The 25,970-nt window shown below is 33.9% G+C and overlaps 1 protein-coding gene across 12 annotated transcripts in view; it reads left to right on the top strand.

Moving 5' to 3' along the window:
- Positions 1-25,970, top strand: part of ADAMTS6 (ADAM metallopeptidase with thrombospondin type 1 motif 6) — a 274,672-nt gene that overhangs the window by 25,761 nt on the left and 222,941 nt on the right. For 11 of the 12 annotated variants that reach the window (XR_014242107.1, XR_014242108.1, XM_082383163.1 and 8 more), the window contains 3 exons: positions 111-322; positions 769-852; positions 1,370-1,515. Coding sequence is in view for 10 of the 12 variants with exons in the window: in XM_082383163.1 (XP_082239289.1) it covers positions 111-322; positions 769-852; positions 1,370-1,515 (442 nt within the window). In the remaining 2 variants the exon portion in view is untranslated. Of the gene's footprint in view, positions 1-110; positions 323-763; positions 1,516-25,970 lie in introns of those variants that run through there. The other variant, XM_082383160.1, reaches the window with a different exon arrangement.

Here is a 25,970-nt window from a genome sequence, read left to right as displayed (position 1 = left end):
AATCTTAGTGTGTTAGAGAATTTATGAGAAGTATGTCTACATGAAAACTCCATGAATAAATACGTTTAATTAGTGAACCTATGTGAACTAGATAATTGTTTTTATTGTAGACCTCCTAAGAAGTGGCAAACCTTGGTGGTTGAATGACACATCTGCTTTTCCTTCTTCACTACCAATTAATGGCATACATATCCACCAGAGACAGAAGAGATCAGTAAGCATTGAGCGGTTTGTGGAGACATTAGTAGTGGCAGACAAAATGATGGTGGGCTACCATGGCCGCAAAGACATTGAACATTACATTTTGAGTGTGATGAATATTGTAAGTTTGATCCCTCTATATAATTTTTAACTTAATAGTTTGTTATGGTTTTTGACTAAGGTCATGGATTTTTATTGTGAAATAATGATTTTGAGAATTAACTCATCAAAAGTTAGAAAGAATCGATCTATTACTTTTTCAGTTCCATAGAAAATAAATTTAAAGGTGACCTTATTGTTCATTTAGATCAGCTCACCCTCTTAATTAATTACTATGTTGTAATTCACCTTTAGGAGACAATTTTTCTTGAAGTAGACTTGTATAACAGATCTTTTACCAAGGCATCTTGAGGGTAGAGTTCTAAGTGATATGGGATAAAAGAATCTTTTTATATAAGCAGTGGTTAAATGGATGAAAAATTGTTTTACCGCTTTAAAAATAAAATCAAACAATCACCTTATGATTTTTGTCTGACTTTGTGTCTTTTCTTATTTTCTGGAGGTCAGGTTGCCAAACTTTACCGTGATTCCAGCCTAGGAAACGTTGTGAATATTATAGTGGCCCGTTTAATTGTTCTCACAGAAGATCAGGTAAGAATGAGTTAGTTTATAAATCTAAAGCTCTTAACAGACAGACTGTAGAATTATGTATTAAAGAATAATATATTTTATTATTGTTCCTCTTAGAAAGTTCTAGTTGACTATGACTTTCAGCTCTAAGCATTTAATATTTTAAGCAAATTTGAAAGAGTTTACAAGAATATACCTCTTATGTCATGTTAAAGCTATATGTATGTGTGTTAGCTATATGTTTCAGCATAAAGATGAGCATTTGCATGGCAGACCTTATAACAGTGGTTTTGGTTGGTTTTGTAGGCTGATAATCACATATATTCACATTATCATTAAAGCTGGAACTGGAAAGAATGTCTGTTCAATAATACACTAAGTTAATTCTAGGTCAAATATTACAGAGATAAAAATTGGCAAGAGGTTATTCCTAGAAACCACTACTTCTAATTATAGTCCCACTTTAGCCTTCAAAAGTTTTAACAACTGACCTTAGTAATTTGTTTGGAACATTTCTGGTATGCATGTTGTATTGCAGCCAAACTTGGAGATAAACCACCATGCAGACAAGTCCCTCGATAGCTTCTGTAAATGGCAGAAATCCATTCTCTCCCACCAAAGTGATGGAAACACCATTCCAGAAAATGGGATTGCCCACCACGATAATGCAGTTCTTATTACTAGGTATGGTTTGTTGCAAGTATTTTACCTTTGATTATTGTGTTTGATATTGTAACTATATTTGGTCCTATCTAAAGCCTCATTCAGGTAATGAGTATAGAGAAAGCAAAATGGTAATTTATTATTCACCACTGAGAAAGAATATACTGCAGTATTGTTGTGTTTGCATTAAATGAACCAAATAAGAGAAAAGATTTAGCATTGACTTAGAAATTTAATATATATCTTTTCTTCTACTAAGGTCTATTCATAAATTTTAACTGGAAGCACATATATGTTTTGTTAATTGAACAAAATACATGCTAAAATCAAGATTGAAAAGTATGAGAAAAATCTGTTTTAAACATAAAAATGGGTCATCACTCTTGGTTATAAAATATATTAATTAGTCTTACCTCCAAATTGTTAAAAGGGAGGAGGACATCGGTGGTTACTCAGTTTACTTAGATGAATGTTTATTTAATTTAAAATATTTTAATTAAGAGATATAAAGAAGCATATTTACTATACTATATGTTGAATAGCTTTTCTCTCAGGCAAAATTATTACTTGATGATAACCCAATGAATTCATATATTTCTTTCCTTTTTTATAAAACTGTATTCAGATCCATTTTCTCCTTACTCTCCAACAAAAATTCTGTGAAGTAGATATTCTTATTATTTTTCCCATGTAAGAAATGAGGAGACCAGTTCAAAATATTTAAGTGAAAGAGCAGGGCTCAAGCCCTGGTGATCCTGTCTTCTTTGATTATACTTTGCTGTCTGTCTTAACTTTTTAATACTCTAATCATGGTTGGTTAGAACCATGCTTAAATCATTTAAAGATGCTTGTCTTTTGATCTCTTATTAGTATTTAAAAATGAAAACAAGTAATAACAGATAAGCAAAATGGGAGCGTTATTCTATCTTGGCTAAGTGGATTATTTCTTTTAATTTGCACGGCAGTATTTAACATATGCGTCATCTGTGGTGTGCCCATTGACTGACTCCACATTAGACTCTGTGGAGGGGGAGTATAAAGTATACAGGATCAGAATCTTGAGACCCAGTAAGATAATGTGAATTTAGCATTTTGAAAAATGTTCCTGTTAACTGAGTTGTAGAGTTAAAGTTTCTGAGTTCATGTATTTTTTTACAGTTACACTTATTTTAATTGACTTCATCTACCTCACATTGTAAACCAAAAAACTTTGATTATGATATGCCTGCTGAATAAAACCAACATTTTAAGGTTCTATATTCATATGTGTTGACATGTCAGTCTGATAAATTCTGCAATTCCTCAGGTCTTGTGGTCTGGAATGGTTTCCAAATATATTTGAGGAGTTAAAAATATACTAGGAATTGTGCAAATATAGAAACTTTTGTGTAAAAATATATATGATATGATTAGTTTCAATGAAATTACTAGAGGAAAATATCTGTTATATATGTTTAACAGAATGATCACAGATATTTGCATTGGCATCTGTACTTATATTTATAAAACTCTACCTCTCCGCAAAAAAGGCAATGCCCAGTGGGCTTTTGATGCTTCATTTTTTTATTATTGTATCTGCATTGGATTTTAAAATTTTTTTTTTTTAAACCAATTTATTTATTTATTTGGCTGCACTGCACCATGCTGCACAGTTTGCGGGATCTTAGTTCCCTGACCAGGGGTTGAACCCAGGCCCCCCTGCAGTGAAAGTGCCAAGTCCTAACCACTGGACTACCAGGGAATTCCCGGATTTTTAACTTTTGCATCAAATGACAGGAGTTACACTAAGAGTGCACATTTATAAGTATTTGAGTAGGGAAATACATCTGGGCAGTTAGCCACCCTTTCTTTGTACTGGCTACAGCATTCAACTGTCTGACTTGTTACTCTGAATTGGCCCGGATATTTTTCTGATCCTCTGCAGAGTTCTTTGCTTCTGTAAGCTACTTTGAGTGCCTGTTTGATGTCTGAGATTTGAACACAAAATTTTCTTTTGAAACTTTTCTCCTGGTGTTCAGATAGCACTAGAAATTATCTCAGGATTTAAAGAACAGTACTACAAAAAATTCATACCTCATATCATTTTAGATTAGTTATGTAATGGAGGTTAGAAAAATGCCCTTTGGGACAGTATAGAATGCCTTTTTGAATTGTTATTGAAGTCTCAAATTAACTTTTAGCTTACTTAAAAGTCTACAATTATCTTTGAATTATTAGGGCCACCGAGTGACTTATCTAAATGAGATGACTATCTGAGTATTATCTCTAATATTTAAGTTTTTATTGGTTGGGGGTTTTACCAGTTCTTGACTCTCCCTTATATATTTTTGATTTGTGAAATTGAACATATGTTTAAATCACAGTGCTACTTTTAGTAAAAATAATTATGAGAATTCCATAGATAATTTTATATTAACTTTGAAAATTGCTTCATGTAACTCACTTATTAACATGTTCAGGGTTGTGACTCCACCATTTAGAGGTAAGATCATGATTTATGTTTGCTCGAAATGTCAGCTCACTAGGGAGAATATATAATGTGTTTATCAAGAATTCCAGAGAAAAATTGATGGATATGTTTATCTTTACTAGGCCAAATTTTGTCCTAGGGATTTAAATGTTTTAAGCAGAAAACCATTTGGAACCTAGTTACTTAGGTAATCATAGTTACTTTTGGAAAAAAGTATAAAAACTCAAAATGTTATCTCCTCTTAGCAAATGATATTTTATTGTTTTATTTTATTGATATAATTTTAAAACAAACTGCTGTACAAAGATATCAGATCACCATAACTAGACAGAAAGAAAATAAAGAAAATTTAAAAATAAAATTTTGTTGTTTTATCTGGTATCAAAAGTATTGAATTAACACCAAAGAGCATATTAAAAATGATTAATATATACATATATTTTTAAATTTTTATATACATTTATGTTTATTTTTATGTGTAAGTATATATGTATATATAATATATAGTGAAATCTGTTCTATATCAGCTAGCTTTATCTAACCTTTTTTTAAAAAACTGAGGCTGAGAATTCCCTGGTGGTCCAGTGGTTAGGACTCTGTGCTTTCACTGTGAGGGCCCGGGTTCAGTCCCTGGTCAGGGAACTAAGATCCCACAAGCCGTGAGGTGCAGACAAAAAAATTAAAATTAAAACCAAAAAAAACCCCTGGGGTATAATTGACAAACAAAATTGTGTATATTTAAAATGTACAGTGTGATGATTTGATGTACATATACATTGTGAGCTGATAGCTGTAATCAAGTTAATTAACATATCCATCTCATAGTTATCTTTTTTTTTTTTTTTCTTTTTTTGGATGAGAATGCTTAAGATCTACTCTCTTAACAAATTTCAAGTATACCTATAGCATTATGTGTAGTCACCATGCTGTACCTTAGATCCTCAAAATTTATTCATTTTATAGCTAAAAGTCTGTGCCCTTTGACTAATATCTCCCCATTTACTCTACCCCCCACCCCCCCAACTCTGGGCAACTCCCATTCTATCCTTGGTTTCTATGAGTTCAGCTTTTTTTTTTTTAAAGAGTCCACATATAACTGAGATCAAACAGTATTTGTCTTTCTCTGTCTGGCTTGTTTCACATAGCAAAATGCCCTCCAGGTTCATACACATTGTCACAGATGACAAGATTTCTTTCTTTTTTATGACTGACTAATATTCCAGTGTGTGTGTGTGTGTGTGTGTGTGTGTGTGTGTGTGTGTGTGTATGTATTTCACCTTTTCTTTATCTATTCATCTGTTAATGGTCACTTGGGTTGTCTCCATATCTTGGCTATTGTGAATAATGCTGCAGTGAATGTGGAGTACAGATACCTCTTCAAGATACTAATTTACTAAATTCACTTCCTTTGGGTATATACCCAGAAGTGGGATTGCTGGGTCATATAATAGTTCTATTTAAAATTTTTAGGGAACCTCTATACTGTCTTCCATAATGGCTGTACCAATTTACATTCCCACCAACAGTGTACAAGGGTTCCCTTTTCTTCATATACTCAATACATTTGTCATCTCTTATCTTTTTGATAATAGACATCCTAATAGGTTTGAGGTGATATCTCATTGTGGTTTTGATTTGCATTTCCCTGATGACTGGTGATGTTGAGCACCTTTTCATGTGCCTGTTGGCCATTTTTGTTACCTCTGGAAAAATGTCTGTTTAAATCCCTTGCCCATTTTTAAATTGGAATTTTTTGTTGTTGTTCTTGGGTTGTATAATTTTTATATATTTTAGGTATTAATCCCTTATCAAATATATGGTTTGCACATATTTTCTCCCATTCCTTATACTGCCTTTTCATTTTGTTGATTGTTTCCTATACCATGCAGGAGCTTTTCAGTTTGATGTAGTCCCACTTGTTTATATTTGTTTTGTTGCCTGTGCTTTTGGTGTCATATTTAAAAAATCATTGCTTAGACCAATGTCAAGGAGGTTTTCATCTATGCTTTGTTCTAGGCGTTTTAGTTTCAGGTTCTATATTTAAGTTTTTAATCAATTTGAGTTTATTTTTGTGAGTTGTATAAGATAGGGGTCTGATTTCATTTTTTTGGCATATGGATATCCAGTTTTCCCAACATCATCTATTTCAGAGACTATCCTTTCCCCCCACTGTATGTTCTTGATGCCCTTGTCAAAGATTAGTTGGTCATATATGCATGGGTTTATTTTTGGGCTGCTGATTCTGTTCCACTGGTTTATGTATCTGACTTTATGCCAGTACCATAGTATTTTGATTACTTTAGCTTTATAATATAGTTTGACACCAGGATGTGTGATGACACCAGCTCTGTTCTTCTTTCTCAAGATTGCTTTGTCTATTTGAGATCTTTTGTGATTCCATATGAATTTTAGGATTTTTTTTCTATTTCTGTGAAAAATGTCATTGGAATTTTAATAGGAATTTCACTGCATCTGTAGATTGCTTTGGGTAGTATGGATATTTTAACAACATTAATTCTTCTAGTCCAAGAACAAGCAGTACCTTTCCATTTAGGTGTTTTGTCTTCAATTTCTTTCATCAGTATCTTATAGTTTCCAGTATAGATCTTTCACCTCCTTGGTTAAATTTATTCCTAAGTATTTAATTGTTTTTGATGCTATTGTAAATGGGATTGCTTTTAGATAGTTCATTGTTAGTGTATCAAAATGCAGCTGATTTTTGCATGTTGATTTTGTATGCTACAACTTTAGTAAATTCATTTATTAGTTCTAACAGTTTTTTGGTAGGGTTGTTATTTTTTTTGTATATAAGATTATGTCATCCGCAAACAGAGAATTTTACTTCTTCCTTTCTAATTTGGATACATTTTTTTTCCTTTTCTTGCCTAATTGCTCTGGCTAGGACTTCCAGTACTATATTGAATAAAAGTGGAAAGAGTGGGCATCCTTGTCTTATTCCTAATCTTAGAGGAAACGTTTTTAGACTTTTAACACTGAGTATAATGTTAGCTGTGGGCTCGTCATATATGGCCTTTGTTTTGTTGAGGTGTATTCCATCTATTCCTAATTTGTTGAGAGTTTTTATTATGAACAGCTGTTGAGTTTTGTCAAATACTTTTTCTGCAGCTATTGAGATGATCATATGATTTTTATCCTTTATTCTGTTCATGTGGTGTATCACATTTTTTGATTTGTGAATGTAGAACCATCCTTGCATCCTAGGGATGAATCCTACTTCATTGTGTATGATCCTTTCAAAACTCTGCTGCATTTGGTTTGCTAGTATTTTGTTTAGAACTTTTGCATCTATGTTCACCAGGGATATTGGCCTGTAATTTTGTTTCTTGTAGTATCCTTATTTGGCTTTGGTATCGGAGTAATGCTGGCCTCTTAAAATGACTTTGGAAATGTTCATTTCTCTTCAATATTTGGGAAGAGTTTAAGAAGGATTGGTATTATTCCTCTTTAAATGTTCTGTAGATGTCACCAGTGAAACCATCTAGTACTGGACTTTCTTTGTTGGGAGATTTTTGATTACTGATTTAATCTCCTTACTCATCATAAGTCTATGTGTTTTTTTAATTTCTTCATGATTCAGTTGATAGGTTGTATGTTTCTAATAGTTTATCCATTTCTTCTAGGTTATCCAATTTGTTGGTGTATAATTGTTGGCTGTAGCCTCTTATGATCCTTTGTATTTATGTGGTATCAGTTTTAATGTCTCCTCTTTCATTACTCATTTTACTTATTTGAGTCTTCTCTCTTTTTTTCTTAGTTTAGCTAAAGGTTTGTCAATTTTGTTTATTTTTTTTCAGAAAACCAGCTCTTAGTTTTCTTGATCTTTTCTATTGGTTTTCTAACCTCTATTTCATTTATTTCTGTTCTGACTTTTGTTATTTCCTTCCTTATACTAACTTTGGGCTTAGTTTGTTCTTCTTTTTCTATTTTCTGTAAGTTGTAAAGTTATATTGTTTGTCTGAGATATTTCCTTTTTCTAATGTAGTCATTTATTGCTGTAAACTTCCCTCATAGATACGCTTTTGCTGTATCCCATAAGTTTTGGTACATTGTTTTCCCATTTTTGTTTGTGTCAAGATAGTTTTTGACTATTCTTTTGATTTCTTCTTTGGTACATTGTTTGTTCAGCAGTGCGTATTTTTAAATTTCCATGTATTTCCTGCTTTTTTCCTGTTGTTCCTATTTCTAGTTTCATACCATTGTGTTCATGATTTTAATCTCAAATTTGTTGACACTTGTTTTGTGACCTATTATATGATCTATCCTGGAGAATGTTCCTGATGTGCTGGAGAAGAATGTGTATTCTGCTTCTGTTGCATGCAGTGTTCTGTACAAGTCTGTTATGTCTGTTTGGTCCAAAATATAGTTCAAGTCCAACATTTTCTTATTGATTTTCTGTCTGAGTGATCTGTATGTCCATTGTTGAAAGTGAGGTATTGAAGTTCCCTACTGTTATTGTATTGCTGCCTATTTCTGCCTTCTGATCTTCCGGTATTTGCTTTATATGTTAAGGTGCTCTGATTTTGGAGTACATATATATTTACAATTGTTATATACTCTTGATGAATTGATCCCTTTATCATTATATCATGACCTTCTTCATCTCTTTTTCAGCTTTTGACTTAAAGTCTATTTTGTCTGATATGAGTTTAGCTACCCCTTTTCTATTCTGGTTTCCATTTGCATGAAATATCTTTTATATGTTTTTCCATCCCTTCACTTTCAGTCTATATGTATCCTTAAAGCTGAAGCATTTCTAGCTCTGGAGAAGGCCCAGCAGTGTAGTCTTCATGCAGCTTCATCAGCTGAGGTTAGCATTGATGAAGATTGCAGGGTCCCCAACGGCTAAGGCTGCTTTTGTCTGCAGCAGCAGCAAAGGCTGCTGGAGACCATCTGATCTCTTTTTCTCACATAGGTCATGGTGCAGGGGATTTCTCTTGGTGCTGGGTCCGGCTTGGAAGAGCTTACACCAGTGCTGGTGTCTGATGTGTGGGCACCTGTGGAGCAGTCATGGACCTGGGGACTGGAGTGCTAGTGTTTGCAGAGTGACAGCAGCTCTCGGGTTGGTGTGCTGGCTGTACCACAGCAGCAATGATGTATGAGTTGCAGGTATGTGTGAAGTGGCCGTGAAGACGGAGTCTGAAGCATGAGCACATAGAGAGCAACAGTGGCACTTGGGTCCAGGCGCTGCTAGCTTGAAGTGTGTGGAACAGAGACAGGGGTGGAGTCTGGAGCATGGATGCCACAGAGTGGCCCTAGATTGGGGCTCTGGAGTGTGGGAACAGGTGGAGCAGCTATGACTCTGGAGTCTGGGATGTACTCAGGGTTGGGGAGTGCTGGAAGTTCTTTTCCTAGGCCAGCACAACAGCAGCTCCTTCTTGGGGTGGACACAGTGACATCTCCTTCCCCAGAGTCTGTGGCAGCAATAGCTTTTGGCCACCTTGGTGGTAAAAACTGCTGGTATCCTCTGGAGCAGGCTGCTGGGGCTTGTGAAAACCAGCATTACGGTGTCTTCCACTGTGAAAGCTTTGGCGAGTCCACAGCTGTTGTCAAGGCTCTTGAGGCTTGTGGCTGATAGTTCCCACCCTTCCTCTTTGTTCCTAGTTGCCTTTAGACATCTCCACTAAGCTGATCTCCCCAGTGATCCTTTCTATGCAGTTATTCTCCATTTTTTGCCCTACTATGTTGCTGTAGGTTCTTAATTGTACTGTTGAGCCCTCCCAGGGCTACTTTCATTTGTGGATTGCTATCTAATTTTTGTTTCTGTTGGGTGATGAAGGTTGATATCTTCTACTTCACCACCTTGCTGACATCATTCTCCTAGCTTTATTAAATCTTAACATTTTTGCCACATCACAGAGCAGTTTCATGTTACTTTCTAAAGTGATATACTTTTAAAAAAATAAATTAATTTATTTATTTTGGCTGCATTGGGTCTTCGTTGCTGCGTGCCGGCTTTCTCTAGTTGCGGTGAGCGGGGGCTACTCTTCGTTGCGGTGTGCAGGCTTCTCACTGCGGTAGCTTCTCTCATTGCGGAGCACGGGCTCTAGGCGCACGGGCTTCAGTAGTTGTGGCACGTGGGCTTTAGTAGTTGTGGCTCGCGGGCTCTAGAGCATAGGCTCAGTAGTTGTGGCACATGGGCTTAGTTGCTCCACGGCATGAGGGATCTTCCTGGCCCAGGGCTTGAACCCGTGTCCCCTGCATTTGCAGGCGGATTCTTAACCACTCCACCACCAGGGAAGCCCTAAAGTGATACACTTTAGAAACAATGGTTACTTCTCTATAGTGTATCAACTATACCTGACATTTTAGTTCTGAATACCAGAGTTAGTGCTATAATGTATACATTTGTCCAAATATGACCATATGATGCTTTATTGAATAATGGTGCTTTATTGAAACTGATCTTCCATTTTTGTGATGTTTTTAGTTAAAATATCAGTAGTAGTAACTTACATTGCTTGTTTCTATAGTCTAGATCTATTAGGATTATCTGACAATTATTAGTGCTCATCTAAATCAACTTGACATTTATTAACTCTTTTAAAATAATGGACTATGACACTCTATAATTAGGTCAAGAAATGATTAATAGTTTGTATTTGATACTCTAGAAACAGAATTTAAGAAGATAAAACAGAACTTAAATTCTGTAATCTACTTTTTGTCTCTATAGCTTTGCTTATTTTAGACTTTTTGTATGAATGGAATCATACAATATACAGTCTTCTGTGACTGGCTTCTTTTACTTTGCATAGTGTTTTCAAGATTCATCCATGTTGTAGAACATACGAGGATGTCTTTCCTCTTATTAGCCAAAATTCTTGAAAATTCAAGATATAGATCTTTTAAGAGTGTCTCTGTTAATAGGCTATTCTTCAAAAAATATACTTTCTTTTCAATTTTTCATTAATGAAATGCATAGGACATATAAATGCAACTCAAAGTACAGATGCAAAAATTGCACACCGAGTGACAGACATAATTTAGTCTTTAATTAAAATGAACATATTTATCCTCTTACGGGATCATGAGTATTTGCTTTGATGCTGCTGGATTTTAAAGGGATTAGAATTTCCAAAGTCAACTAATGTTTTCAGGTGGGAAATTAAAAGTAGCTATAAAAATCGTTTCTTGCTAAAACTTGGCCTGTAATATGTGGATTTAAACAAGTTTTAAAAAAAATTTTAAAGAATATTTCAGAGTTATATATTGACTTTATGATTATATATTACAAACAGAGGAAAAGGAAATTAAATGTGGTACCTTAATATTTATTTGGTATTCATTTATGGATTTTTTTTAATCCTTAAGGAAATGCCAGTTAAATTTTTTATGAAGTATTACTAAGCTTTTAAGAATATGCTGGGTTTACAGGCAGCAGGGGAATCTTGAGTTTGGGTTGTGGTTGTATTGGTTTTGGTATTTGGACATTTTGAAGCATTTATTATTCTCTTGCCACTCTGGCTCTACCATTCTTACCTATCCCCACTGCCTATACCTTTCTTCCTCCTTTTTCAGGTTTTTCTTTCTTTCTTTCTTTCTTCATCCCTGGTTTGTTTGCTCCTTACGCAAATGTGTTTATCTAGATTCAGTTTCCATTCCAATCTAGGATTATGACACACTTCAGTGACCTTAATTTTTGTGCAGTCTGGGACACTTTAAGAGTGAAAGAGGGTACCATTGGCAGTTTTGCCTAGATAATAGGCACAAACGAGGACCATAAAACAGGATTATGGTCATCCCAGACATTACATATGTTTGCTTGTTAAACTTTGATTTAAAAATGCAAATAAGAAGATAACTTTTCCTTCAATGCCTAAGGTTGACTAAATAACATGCAATTTAGTAAATTATATTTGTACACATCTTGGCTAAAACTGTTCTTTTTTTGTAATGGGCATCATTAAGTAGTTAAATCAAGGAAGGATGTTGTTTTTATGGATGTATTTGTGCAGTTGTTTATTATGTGCCAAATACTTGGTGCTTTTCAGAACTATATTTAATCATTTAAACCTCACAATAACTGCATGAGATAGGTTCTATTATTATCTCTATTTTATAGATGAGGAAACTGAGGCATGAAGAAGTTAAATGTTTGGCAAGATCACACATTAATTAGAAGACCCAGAATTTAAACCAGGTAGTCTGGCTCCAGAGTCATTTTAGAGAAATTATAAGGGGGTTCAACAAAAATTAATGCAGAGATACTTTACTAATATTGGTACCCATGGTAGGCAGTCTTCTAAGATGGCCCCCGATGATCTCTGCCTCCTGATGTTCAGGACTTTGTGTAATCCCCTCCTCTTGGGTTTGGGCTGGACCTCGTGAATTGACATCTTAACAATGAGAATTCTTCCTACCTACAGCCAAGGTATATCTCTCCATTTGTTTAGGTCTTTTTTAATTTCTCAGCAATTTTTGTGGTTTTCAGTGTTTTCACACCTCTTGTCCTTTTTTGATGTTATTGTAAATGGTACTTTAAAAAATTAACTTATTAATTGTTCATCACGAGTATATAAAAATGCAGTTGATTTTGTATAACTGTGCTAAGTTTATTTACTACTTTAAGTAGTTTTTTAAAGATTCCAATGGTATTTTCTACAAAGATAATCATGTTTTTTGAGATTAAAGATAGTTTACTTCTTCCTTTTAATCATAAAAGACATTTCTTTCTTGCCTTATTTCACTGCTAGACCCTCTAGTACAATGTGGAATAAGGTGGCAATAGCAGACATCAGTGTCTTGTTCCTGATCTTAGTGAGAAAGCATTCCATCTTTCATCATTAAATGTGATGCTAGCTCTAGGGTTTTTGTAAATGCCCTTTATCAGGCTGACAAAGTTCCCTTCTATACCTAGTTTGCTGAGAATTTTTATCAAGAATGGATGTTGGATTTTGTCAAATGCTTTTTCTGCATCTATTGAGATGATCATATATATGGTTTTTCGTTTTTTAGTTTAATACAGTGAATTGCATTGATTGGTTTAGGATGTTATATCAACTTTTAATTTCTGAGATAAACCCAATTTGGTCATGATGTATTATTCTTTTAATATATCACTAGATATGATTTGCCAAAATTTTGTTTATAGTTTTTTGCATCTATATGTATGAAGGCTATTGTTCAGTAGTTTTTTTTTTTAATAATGTCTTTGTCTGGTTTTGGTATTGGGGGGTAATGTTGACCTCACAGAATGAGTTAGAGAATATTTTCTCCTTTTCAGTCTTCTGGAAAAACTCTTGTAGAATTGGTATTACTTCACTATAAATGTTTTATAGAATTCACAAATGAAGCTATCTGGACCTGGAATTTTCTTTATGAGGTGGTTTTTAACTACCAATTCAAGGTGTTTAAGAGATATAGGGCTATTAAGGTTATCTTATTCAGTGTGCTTTGGTAGTTTGAGTCTTTCAAGAATGTATTTCATCTAAATTGTAGAATGTATTGACAAAATTGTTCAGGATGGCTTCTTATTATCCTTTTAAATAGGTACCTGGTAGGGAGGCACAGTAATAATTTGGAGATATTATTAACTGTATGTTAGGTACAAGCAGGTTTTGAGAAGACAAAGTATAGTGGAATCATAGAAGCAGTACCTAATTTTACATGAAAGTATAATATTTCTTCAGGGACCTGAAAGTTTAATAGGAATTTGGATAAATAATAGGTGCTTGTTCAAGAAGGAAGCACTGCATGTGCAATGATATAGAATGTGAGAGAGAAAATTGGGGAAACTAAAAGTTCATTTGGGTAACTAAAGCACAGTATTTTTATGGTAGAAAATGTAGGTAAGTTTGGGAAGGTAGAAATTCATTCACTGATTCATTCATTCAAGCTATGTTTATTGAATTGATAATATGTCATGCTGCTGTGTATATATTTGCCTTATTTATGAGTATTTAAATTGATTTCTTTTGTTTTTTAATTAATTAATTTTATTTTTTAATTTTTTGGCTGCGTTGGGTCTTTGTTGCTGCTCAGGGGCCTTCCCTAGTTGCGGTGAGCAGGGGCTACTCTTCGTTGTGGTGCTCAAGCTTCTCATTGTGGTGGCTTCTCTTGTTGTGGAGCATGGGCTGTAGGCACGTGGGCTTCAGTAGTTGTGGCACACGGGCTCAGCAGTTGTGGCACACGGGCTTAGTTGCTCCCCGGCATCTGGGATCTTCCCAGACCAGGGCTCAAACCCGTTGTCTCCTGCATTGGTAGGCGGATTCTTAATCACTGTGCCACCAGGGAAGTCCTGTTTATTTTTTAATTATTAAAAACAATGGAATTCTCTTTGTACACAGGTACAAGTATGTCCATACTATGCAATGCTAATCCGGAGTATATGGACATGGAAAATTCTTCATGACATAAAATAAAGCAAGGCAACAAAGCTACAGAATAATGCATAAAGCATTATTTCTTTTATTTTTAGAGAATCAACAAAACTAGTAAAAAAAATTTAGCTTTTATTTTATTTACATAGTGGATGGTATTGGAGAAATTTAAGCAGAAAAGTGACATGAACAAATTCAAAAAATGTCCCTGGAAGGGGTGTAGAGGATAGATGATTTTGTGTGTGTGTGTGTGTGTGTGTGTGTGTGTGTGTGTGTGTGTGTGTGTGATTAAGTGCTAATATATGCAAAGCAGTGAACAATGGGTAGAAAAAATTCAGTGCCTCTTTTCTCTCCCGTTCAGAAAGGCTTTTTAGAACCATTTGAATTAGCATTTCACTTTCCTTTTTTTTCTTATCCCAAAGAATTGAATGCCAGTCAAAAATCTTTGAGTTCTTGTATTGGAAGATGAGGACTTCTTGATGAGTGAGGTAAAAGGGTAAAGGAGAAAGAGAAAAAGGAGATTTGGGGCTTAAAGAAGGGGGGAAAACTCCACTTGGAAACATTTATGATGAGTTCTTCCTCTTCTTTTGGTTAAATTTTCACACTGGATTCTTTTGGGACAATATTTACTAAATTGGCTTTATCTTTCTTACCCCACTCCCCCCAAATTTATCAAAAATCAGCGTCCCTGTAAATGATATCTTTCTCATTTCATAAATTCTCAGCACCTTAATAATAAGCCAATGTTAAAGAAATGTTGATAGAAATAATTCTGAAACATCCTTCTAGAATAAGAAAAAAGTAGTGTTTGTGTCTTTTACTGATTTCTCTCACAATCTCTTCTCAGCTTACATTTACTTTTAGTGATCTCATTTATTTTCATGATTTTAAGTAACATCTATATGGTTAGGTACATCTATACAGGTTTTTTTTTAACATCTTTATTGGAGTATAATTGCTTTACAATGGTGTGTTAATTTCTGCTTTATAACATAGTGAATCAGCTATACATGTACGTATATCTCCATATCTCCTCCCTCTTGCGTCTCCCTCCCACCCTCCCTATCCACCCCTCTAGGTGGTCACAAAGCTCCGAGCTGATCTCCCTGTGCTATGCGGCTGCTTCCCACTAGCTATCTATTTTACATTTGGTAGTGTATGTATGTCAATGCTACTTTCTCTCTTCGCTTACCCTTCCCCCTCCCGGTGTCCTCAAGTCCATTCTCTATGTCTGCGTCTTTATTCCTGTCCTGCCCCTAGGTTCATCAGAACCATTTTTTTCTTTTTTTTTTTTAGATTCCGTTAAGCACAATTTATATTTAAATATACATCTTCAGCCCAGACCCCTCCCCTAAACTCTGTATTTGTGTATCGAGTTGCCTAATTTACATCTCCATGCATCTCAAACTTCACATGTCCTAAACCAAATTCCCAATCTTTCCTTTAAACCTGCTCTTTCTGCAGCTTTTCTTATTTCAGGTTGTCCCTGAATGGCAATAACAGTATTTTTTCCTGTCATAAAAAGCAAAAGAGGTTCCAATTTGGAAACTAATATCGAGAAATTAATAACTTGACCCTGGGAATTTAATATATATTAAGTTCAGCTCTCACAGAATTTTCAAGCATTTCCTCTGTTTCCTTGCTTTGAATTGATATTTTTTGTTTGCTAATCTCCCATATCTTTGTTCCTGGTTCCTAATAGTTTACATATGTTGTGAGCTATGTTAGCAGAACCTACACACTTCAAAACACTATTAAGAGGGAAGAAGATGAATTATAGTTCTTGCAAAGGTATATGATGTATTTAGGGGATCCGGCCAACCAGTCCATTTCTCTGGAGTTCTAGGTTTAAGTTTCAAAATGGGTTTAAGTGCCTGAAAGATATGCTTGAAATGATATAGTAACTTCAGAAGTTCCTTCATAAAATAAACTGTTTCTACATTTTACTATTGATAAAGGATAATTGAGAAAGCAAAGACTAAGAGATTTATATAGGGCTCTATAGGGCTGCAGTGGAAAGACTGGAAAAAAGAAATAGGTAAGCGATTTAAAAATAATCCTGAGATGTAAAGAAATTGTTATCTCTTCCAAGAATATCATAAAGCTGCATTTATTCATTCACTGAGACATTCAACAACACTTATTAACATATATTCAACATTTATTGAGTGCTTACTGTGTATAAATTGTTGGGATCACAATGACTAAGATAAAAGTCTGAGCCCTTAGCTTTCACTCTACAGAGAGAAATAGATTATGAATAAGTAAACAAAGAAATGTATGTGATATGTATAGAGATAAACTATGTAAGGTAGTAGAAAAGTCTCTTTAATAAGGTGACTGGATTTAAAAGTTCTGAAGGATGAGGAGTTAGCCTACTGGAGGAGGACATGACAAGGGCATGTGTTTTAGGCAAAGGAAACAGCACATGAAAATAATAAACACTAGTAAGTAAAATAGGTGGTAAAGAGTTTAGTTTGTATGAGAATATTTGCTACAAGTGCAAGCACAGTCACTCTTTTTCCCCTGTTTATTTTTGCTTTCTCTTTCTTTGAGCACCCTTGGCTGTCTGTTCATATTGAAAAAATGCTAATTGGGAACCATATTTACATTGGGTAGGGCTTGTTGAGGAGGGTTTCCCTTAGGGTGATTTCAAGTGGTTTGATTTTTTCGTGGGAGCAAAAGTGTCAGTGTCTATGGGTCTTTTCTGTGAGACCATTCCGTTTCTCCAGAAAATAACCTAACAGTTTCCTGCCTAATTGCAAGTGTTCTGAAATCAAGATGGGGGACGGAGTGGAAAGGTTCCGTGTAAGCACACTCTCAGTTTTTTCAGCCTTGGGCTTTAACCTTTGCCTGCCACTGGGTAAGATATCCTTGAAACTGAGCCTCTCTAGTTTCATTTCTGCAGAGAACAAAACTGGAGGTTAGGGATGTGAAGGAGGGCGATTTTCTAGACTTGTAGAAATACCTAATCTTTTGCATACAGATTTTCGAACCAGTCCCAGTTTTCAGCCTCTTGTCTCAGTCTTTTCAAAGGTGGTTAATTTTTAATTTTCCATTTCCTTTTAGCAAAGATAATTTATTTAAATCATTCAGAAATATAGGACTAATGTTGATAATGATAGCTGAAGTTAGCTATCATATGATAGTTAATATCATATCAACGTATATTGATAATGATGTATGTGGAATTGACAAAATTTGTAAAATTCAAGATAAATTATTAAGTGTAGTTTTGTGACTTCATGGAAGGTACCATGGTAACACCTTAATTGTTCAGTAAACAGTTGTTAAAATACCTACTTTCTTAAAATACTACCTATAAAATCAGACATGATTGGAATACATAGTATGTAATAACAGTTTCTAATTTTGTTTATAAAATGTTGATTATTCAAATAGAATTACTGTGTATTTTTTCAATGTCAAATGTATTACTAGCCTTCCATTTTATTGACTTTCTTTTAAAATAGCCCCAATTTAGTGATTTAATTTTAATTTTGTCTTGTTACTTAGGGTTGGTTAGTTATGATTAATCCTTCAGTAGTATGATGGTAAATAATATAATGTATACAGTAAATTTATTTTTATTTCCCATTAACCCTGTTCCTTCCCATGGCAATTCTTCACTTTCTCAATTTTTTTCTTAAGTATTTTGGTTGTGATCCTTAGTCTAGTTAGAAAGAAAGCTTTGATTTCCTACTTTTTGTACAACTGTCAATTCAATATAGACTGAGCATCCCTTTGGACTTCTGCCAGGTAAACTCTCTAGGAAATCATCAGGATTACCAGGTAGCAAGGTACTTTGTTGTGTAACAGGGTCCTCAGGAAAATTCAAATATGTAAAATAAGTTAATAGTTTCCAGAAAAAAGCAAGTATATTATCTACCCAACTTGGGTGCAGTATGTAAACTACTGAGTCATTTCAGTGCTTCTCAGGCAAGTACTACTTGAAGCCCTATATCTCTGCTCTGGCTTTCTTCCTTTGGCATGTAAGTACTTTTACTTTTTCATAGAGTTTGTAGACGAATAATGATTATATTCATGGGTCTGAATATTTATTAAATGAAAGGTGACTAAAAATAATAACACTTTCTCAGTGTGTGCTTAGTGAACCTTTCTAGTGGGAATAGAGGCAATGATTAAAATGACTTTCAAGTCATGATTTTTGAGCTTCTTAAGTATACTTGTTATATTACATCTCCTTTTTCGTGAATAATTTCTTAAAACAAGAGAAGTTTGTAATAAAAATTCTTATATAACTTAATTGCGATTAGAATTTTGATTAGTTATGTTTTCTCGTTTTCAAAACTTATCCTTTTTTTTTTTCTAGAAGTATAGCTTTAAATTAAAGACAAAAAAATTTTTTTCAAATATTGTTCTGAGTCATACTGGCATTTTGATTTATACCTGCATTTAGTGTATTTGGTTATCTGTCTACTCTTACTTTAAACTTTGGTTTTTTTGTATACCAAATATACATTTTCCTGTCAGTAAGCTCTCTTTTCTACCACTGCTGTTTTTGTGCTTTTTGTAAACCAGTTATGTTTGCCACTTACGGTAATCAGTCACAGTTTTAGAAATCAGTGCATTTATAGAAGAAACCAAAACATAGTTGTCTTATTTCTTTTGGATTGAGTTTTTTTGGTAACAATTTTATTAGATACTATCCACAGACCATACAGTTCACCCTTTTAAGGTATACAATTCAATGGTTTTTAGTATATTCACAGAGTTGTGCAACCATCACCACAGTGTATTGATTGAGTTGTTTGCTTATTTCTTTTTTTTTTTATTTCCCCCCTCTCCTCTATTTGTATGGAAGTTATATATTTCATTTTTATGCTTTTAATGGTTACTCTTGAAATTTTATCAAGCATACTTAACACAGTAAAGCTAATCAGTATCGTTTTTTGCTGAACAAATCAAAACATTAAAACATCTAGGTATGACCACTCCTCTTGACTTCTATGATATTGTTCTGTATTATTATTTCTAATTTCTTTTTAATTCCACAGACTAGACACCACCACCACCATGCCACCATCACTACTCTCCCCATCATCATCATTGCAATTTTTATATAGATAACTATTGTTTTTACTTATTTACATATGTACCAGTTCCTTTCTTCACTATACTGCCTTGCATATTAGGGATTATTTTCCTGTTTCCTGAAGTGCATTTTTAGAAGTTTCTTTAGAGAAAGTCTGTAGTAAACTTTCTCTATCTTTGATCTGGAAATGTCTTATTTTGCACTAGACTTTGAAAGATAGTTTTGCTGGGTTCACAATAGTTAGTTAGGTTGATGGTTACTTTCTCTCAACATTTTGAAAATAATATTTTATTCTCTTTTGGTTCCTACTGTTGCTGATAAGATGTGTGAGGTTAGTGTGATTACCATTGCATGTGTGATCAATCTTTTTAACTGTCAGGTTCTTCTCTGTATCTTTGCCCTTCTGAATTTCTCTTAAGGAATATATTTCTAGGTATTTATCTTGGTTAATATAGAATGTACCTTTTGTATCTGTGGATTTGTATATTTCATCACTGCTGGAAGTTTATCAGGTATTAGATTTACAAATATAGTTTTTTTTTAACTTTATTTCCTCCTGGGTCTCTTTAGATGTATGTTTAACCTTATCATTTAATCTTCTGTTCTTTTAATCTTTTTTTTTTCCCCGTAATTTTCATCTACTTGTGTCTTTGTGCTGCAGTCTGGGTAATTTTTTCATAACAACAAGTTCCTAATTCTCACTTCAGCTGTGATTAATCTTCTGTTTAACTCATTCACAGATTTTTTATTTTTAAATAAATTTATTTATTTATTTTTGGCTGCATTGGGTCTTCGTTGCTGTGCACGGGCTTTCTGTAGTTGCAGAGAGCGGGGGCTACTCTTCGTTGTGGTACATGGGCTTCTCATTGTGGTGGCTTCTCCTGTTGCGGAGCACGGGCTCTATGTGCGTGGGCTTCAGTAGTTGTGGCATGTGGGCTCAGTAGTTGTGGCATGTGGGCTCAGTAGTTGTGGCTAGTGGGCTCTAGAGCTCAGGCTCAGTAGTTGTGGTACACAGGCTTAGTTGCTCCATGGCATGTGGGATCTTCCTGGACCAGGGTTCAAACCCGTGTCCCCTGCATTGGCAGGCAGATCTTAACCACTGCACCACCAGGGAAGTCCCAGATTTTTTGTTTAAAATTATACATTTTTTTTCTCTTTTTTAGAAGTTCTCTTTTTCCTTAAGTCTGCCTACTCTTTTTCCTGGCTTTTAAAGTACTTAATTTCATTTTTCTGTTTTTAACATCTTACATTCACTTTCATTTTTTTTCATATATCCAGTTCCCTATGTAAAATAGAAAATAGATTAATCTTGAATCTAATTGAACCCATTAGTAAATTTGCCTTTCCTTTTTAAAGTTTATTTATCACTTAATAATAAAGTAATGATATTTTAAGAATGATAGTGGCTAAATTGCACTAAAGTGTACTGTATCCATTCATTGTTATACTATTCAGTCATAAAAAGGAATGAAGATATGTTTCATGCTACAGTATCGATGAACATTGAAAGCATACTATGTGAAAGGAAACAAATAGGCTGTATCTATATTATATGGTTCCATTTATATGAAATGTCCAGAATAAGAAAAATATAGAAACAGGATATAGATTAGGTGTTGCTTAGGCCTGGGAAGAAGTAGAGAGTGACTGCTAATGGGTACAGGATTTCTTTTGCTATGGTGATAAGAATGTTCTGGAATTAGATATTGGTGGTGGTTGTACCACTTTGTGAATATACTAAAATAACAGAATTGTACACTTTTAAAATGTGAATTTTATGGCATATTGATTCTATCTCAGTTTAAAAAATAAACAAAAAAGTGGGGGATAAAGTTAGAAAGGTAGAGTAGAGTCAGATGGTAAAATTCTTTATTGTTGATTTATAATAGTTTTTTATATATTCTATATACTAGACTCTTATCAAATATATGATGCACCGATATTTTTTTCCCCATTCTCTGGATTGTCTTTTCACTTTTTTGGGAGTGTTTTTTGAAGCCCAAAAGTTTGAAATTTTAATGAACTCTGAAATATTTTTTCTTTGGTTCTTGTGCTTTTGGTGTCATATCTAAGAAACCAAAGCTGAATACAAGGTCACAGAGATTTAATCTTATGTTTTCTTCTAAAATTTCTAAAAATTTTCTTCTAAAATTTTTTAGCTCTTACACTTAAATCTTTGATCCATTTTGAGTTCATTTTTGTATGATCAGAGGTAAGGGCAAAGTACACTTCTTGTCCTTCATGTTTACAAAACACATTTTCATAATTTTTGCCTTTTTTTGGAAGTGTTCCTGCACTAGAACTAGTCTTCTCCCCTTCTGAAGCATCTCCAAATTCTATCTGTCCTTTATGGCTTGTTCACATGCTTAGAAATCCTGTTAAAATTTGTTTCCTTTATCCCCCCAAGAAACCAAAAATAATCACGTCTCTCATATGGCTTTATCTATGTTCTTCTTACAATACCTTTGTCACTTTGTATCTAATATTATAGCTATTTATGAAAATCTATTAGCATTCCCTCCCTTAGGGCAAGTTCATAGTTTGATTTGTTTTTCATAGTTTAGCATTTAGTATTGATAAATATATATCTGTTAATTGAAGTATATAACAGACTATAGAGGAGGCAAAAGGAAATTATAATTGTTTAGAGAAGGAATAAGATTAATCTAAAACACTAGTAGAATAGCAGTCTTCAATGACCACTGAACTTATAGAGTGTGTGTTTAGTTGGTTCTTTATTAATCGTATTGCTTTAATGTGTAAGAAAAGGGTATACCTTTATTGTAAAATGACTTTTACTTTATGGAATCAAGTTACAAATGCAGTTTTTTCTGGGATTAAATATGGAAGACATTAGATGAACACATTCTTTGGGGATGGAAAGGGATCTTTCATTTTATAATTTAACTGGCTAATTAGGAATGATTAATAATATTGCTTATATTTTGTCTAATTTTAAATATTAATCTTCTTTTACAAATGGTCATTTATAGATAATGATGAAACAAGTTTGCTTAAAAAAATTTCCCTGCAGTGCTTATTATTGGACATGTTTCTGGAAAACCTGAGTAATAACATTGCCCTACTGAAGGAAATTGCCTGGGAAAACTATGACTGACAACTTATGCTAAGGTTTGCAATCTTGCATAGGTATCATGCCAAGTTTTCATTTATTCACTTTCTTGAAAGTGGAAAGAGACTTAGGAAAATATAGGCTTACCGCCGAGTTCCTTTAGAGAAACCATTGTCATCTGAGAGGATGTCCCACTGGGCCTGCCTATAGTTGTAGCCCGTGATTCTTTAAGAAGATATGGAGGCCTGTTGCTAGGTTTTATAAGGTCATTTTGAGAGGCTACAGATTGATCAGAACTACAGGTTCTTCCTTTGATGCTACAGAGAAGTAAATACAGTTCTATGAACTTTGATTTTTAATGTGTAGTTTAGGGCTATTTATTAGCAAACTCTTAAGCAAGTTATAAAGGTTTGTGAAAACTTGATATTCATAAAATTAAGCAACATAGTAGAAAGTACTGAGATATACATAATTGGGGACTTGTAAACTAACATTAAACAGTTTCTAGCTGCAAATAGTTGGATTTTCAGAAAAACACTTTATTAGTGTTATTTTGAATGGTTTTCAATAAATTAATTGTTGCTTTTCAATTACATTATTAATTTAGTTTTATTTAATTAATTTTGTTATTTGGTATCAAATATGTACTTTGCATAAACAATCTTTTCTTTTTGCTTTTCATGTATGATAACTATCATACATCTCAATATGAATCATCTATATCTTTATTGCTAAAGCAGATGTATATAAATTATATATACATCTTCTCCAAGTTTATTTGTGTAGGCATATTGGTGATGTGTGCTATGAATGTATAACATGTAAATAGTTTACAACATACTGTCAAGGTAAGAGTAATAAGATTATTTCCTTAAAATATTTATAGGACATTGTTTTACACTATAAAATTATGTGTGTATGGTCAAGTAATATGTGTATGTGTGCTTGCACAAAAAAAGTAGTTATACATGACTTTACAATCGTAATTCACTCTTCCAAGGACTAACTGTTAATAAGTGAGGCTCTGAATTCATGTTTGTCGTTCTACTATTACAATTTAATTTCTTGGTTCTTAAAGGCTTTTAGCATTTGATATTCCTGTTTTCACTTTTGAAAATGTATATTCTCCCAGAATATACCACATTGTAATCATTTGTTGCATTAAAGATGTCCCTTGCTTTTCCTGTGTGTCCTTGGACAAATCACTTCTTTGTACTTAATGTTCCTCACCTATAAAATAGGGATTATAATAATGACCTACCTCATAGAGTGATTATGAAGATTAAATAATTCTTGTAAGTATTTTAGAACAATGCCTGGTACAAATTAACACTCAATAAATGATAGCTATTATTAATATTTAGCACCCTAGTGAGATTAATTGACTTGTAGGAGACTTACAAATGGAATTCATTGTAGGGCAGCTCTAATTCCCTACTTCCCCACCCTTAAGGGCATAGTATTCTTCTCTACAGGAGAATCTAGATTTTAGCTTGTGACAACCTTCAACAAATGCATAATTTCTTTCAAGGCTTCTGTGCACCTGTTACTCCATAATATATCCATGTTTATTTTAATAATAAATAACTTCAGTTAACATTTAAATTGTTTTTGTCTTTTCCCCAATGTACCCCTATCTTTGAATAAAATTGGATCAGCAGGAAGATGCACTATATTTATCTTATGATTTTGCCTACCTAAATCTAATTACCTTCTTAAGGCCCAGCCTCCAAGTACCATCAAGTTGGGACTTAGGGCTTCAACATATGAATTTTGGGGAGGACACAAACCTTCAGTCTACAGCATAAGAAAAAAAGAATGCTAATGACTATTATTAACTCTAATTTGTATCTGTAATTTATTCAACTTAATGAGTTATGCATTGCTCAATATAAACTGTTAAGTGTAACATGATTGAATTTGTATGTAATAATAATTTATATAAGATTAAATGTTATTTTTCATGGTACACAGACATATTTCTAAGTTGGTTACCAACAATGTCTGGGACTTGAGCACTTGTGACATGTCCAAGTTTGTCACTGGGACTCCCAGCTTCTCTTTCTGATGCCCTGTCTCACTCTTCCCTTGCTCCCAGTATTGCCTGGGAGCATAAGTATGTTTTTAGGAAAGAATATGATAAATTAACCAAATGGAGTTGAAAATAATTTTCTGAAATTATAAATACTATGTTTTCTCTTCTTAGAGTATGTGATTTTCATAGAGGCCAAAGCCTTTAAGTAACCTACAGTGCTTATATTAAAAAACTGAGTCAAATATATTTTCTTAATTCATTGATTAATTAATATCAATACTAAAATGTGAAAGCTTATTAGAATTTTTGATATATCACATCTGGATATAATGGACAACTTGGATGAAGACTTTTAAGCAGTGATTTTAAATTGGGATAATGTGTAATATTCATGAATTTATTTTTATCGAGCCCTTATGTACCATGCATTCTAAGAGCTGAAGTACAACAGTGAACAAACAAAATTCCTGCTGTCTTTGGGAGAGCTTGCATTTAAGTTCGGGACACAGATGAAAAGCAAGATAAATGAATACAGAATAAGTTAGCTAGTAATAAATGCATGAAGATATTAGAATCTTGAAAGTCCATTATGTGTTTATGTATGTGTGTGGGAATCACTGTTTTATATAATGTGGTCAGGAGGCTTCTTGTAAGGGGAAATTTAATTTTAGAGACTCAGTTGAAGTGATAGAGTAAGTCAGGTGGATACTCGTAGATATTAGGAGAAAAGCGTCTGGTCAAATGATACAGGGAGAATAAAGGCCTTGAGGCAGGAGCAAGCTAAACATATTCAAGGGAAAACCAAGGGACCAGTGTGGCAGGAGCTGAGTAAATGATAGGGATGGGGAGAGAGGTAGAAAGTAAGATCAGAGATGTTCATGGACTAGATCTTATATGAACTTGGAGACCATGGTAAGGATAGTATTTTACTGAGTGAGAGAGAAAGGCACTGCAAAATCATTTTGACTTCTAGGTGGATAACATGCTGTAAAAAGAGCAAGGGTGAAAGCCAAGTTACCAGTTAAAAGTTATTGAGCATTTCCAGTCAGACTTGATAGGAGGTTGAACCGGTATCATGGCAGTGGAGTCACATTCTAAATATATGCTTAGAAGGCAGAGTTAATAGATTTTTGCCAGTGTATTGAATAGGGGCTAGGGACATCAGAGAAAGAGAGGAGTAAAGCTCCAAAGTTTTAGACTGACTAACTGGTTGAATGAAGTTGCTTTTTTAAAACATGTTTATTGGAGTATAATTGCTTTACAACGTTGTGTTAGTTTCTGCTATATAACAAAGTGAATCAGCTATATGTGTATATATGTCCCCATATCCTCCCACCGTCCCTATCCTACCCCTCTAGGTGATCACAAAGCACCAAGCTGATCTCCCTGTGCTATGCAGCTGCTTCCCACTAGCTATCTATTTTACATTTGGTAGTGTATAAATGTCAGTGCCACTCTCTCACTTCGTCCCAGCTTACTCTTCCCCCTCCCCATGCCCTCAA

This window comes from Balaenoptera borealis, assembly GCF_965194805.1.
Source record: "Balaenoptera borealis genome assembly, chromosome: 2".
NCBI classification, from domain to species: Eukaryota; Metazoa; Chordata; class Mammalia; order Artiodactyla; family Balaenopteridae; genus Balaenoptera; species Balaenoptera borealis.
Note: the sequence above shows the minus strand (reverse complement) of the source record. Positions and strands in the feature narration are given on the sequence as shown.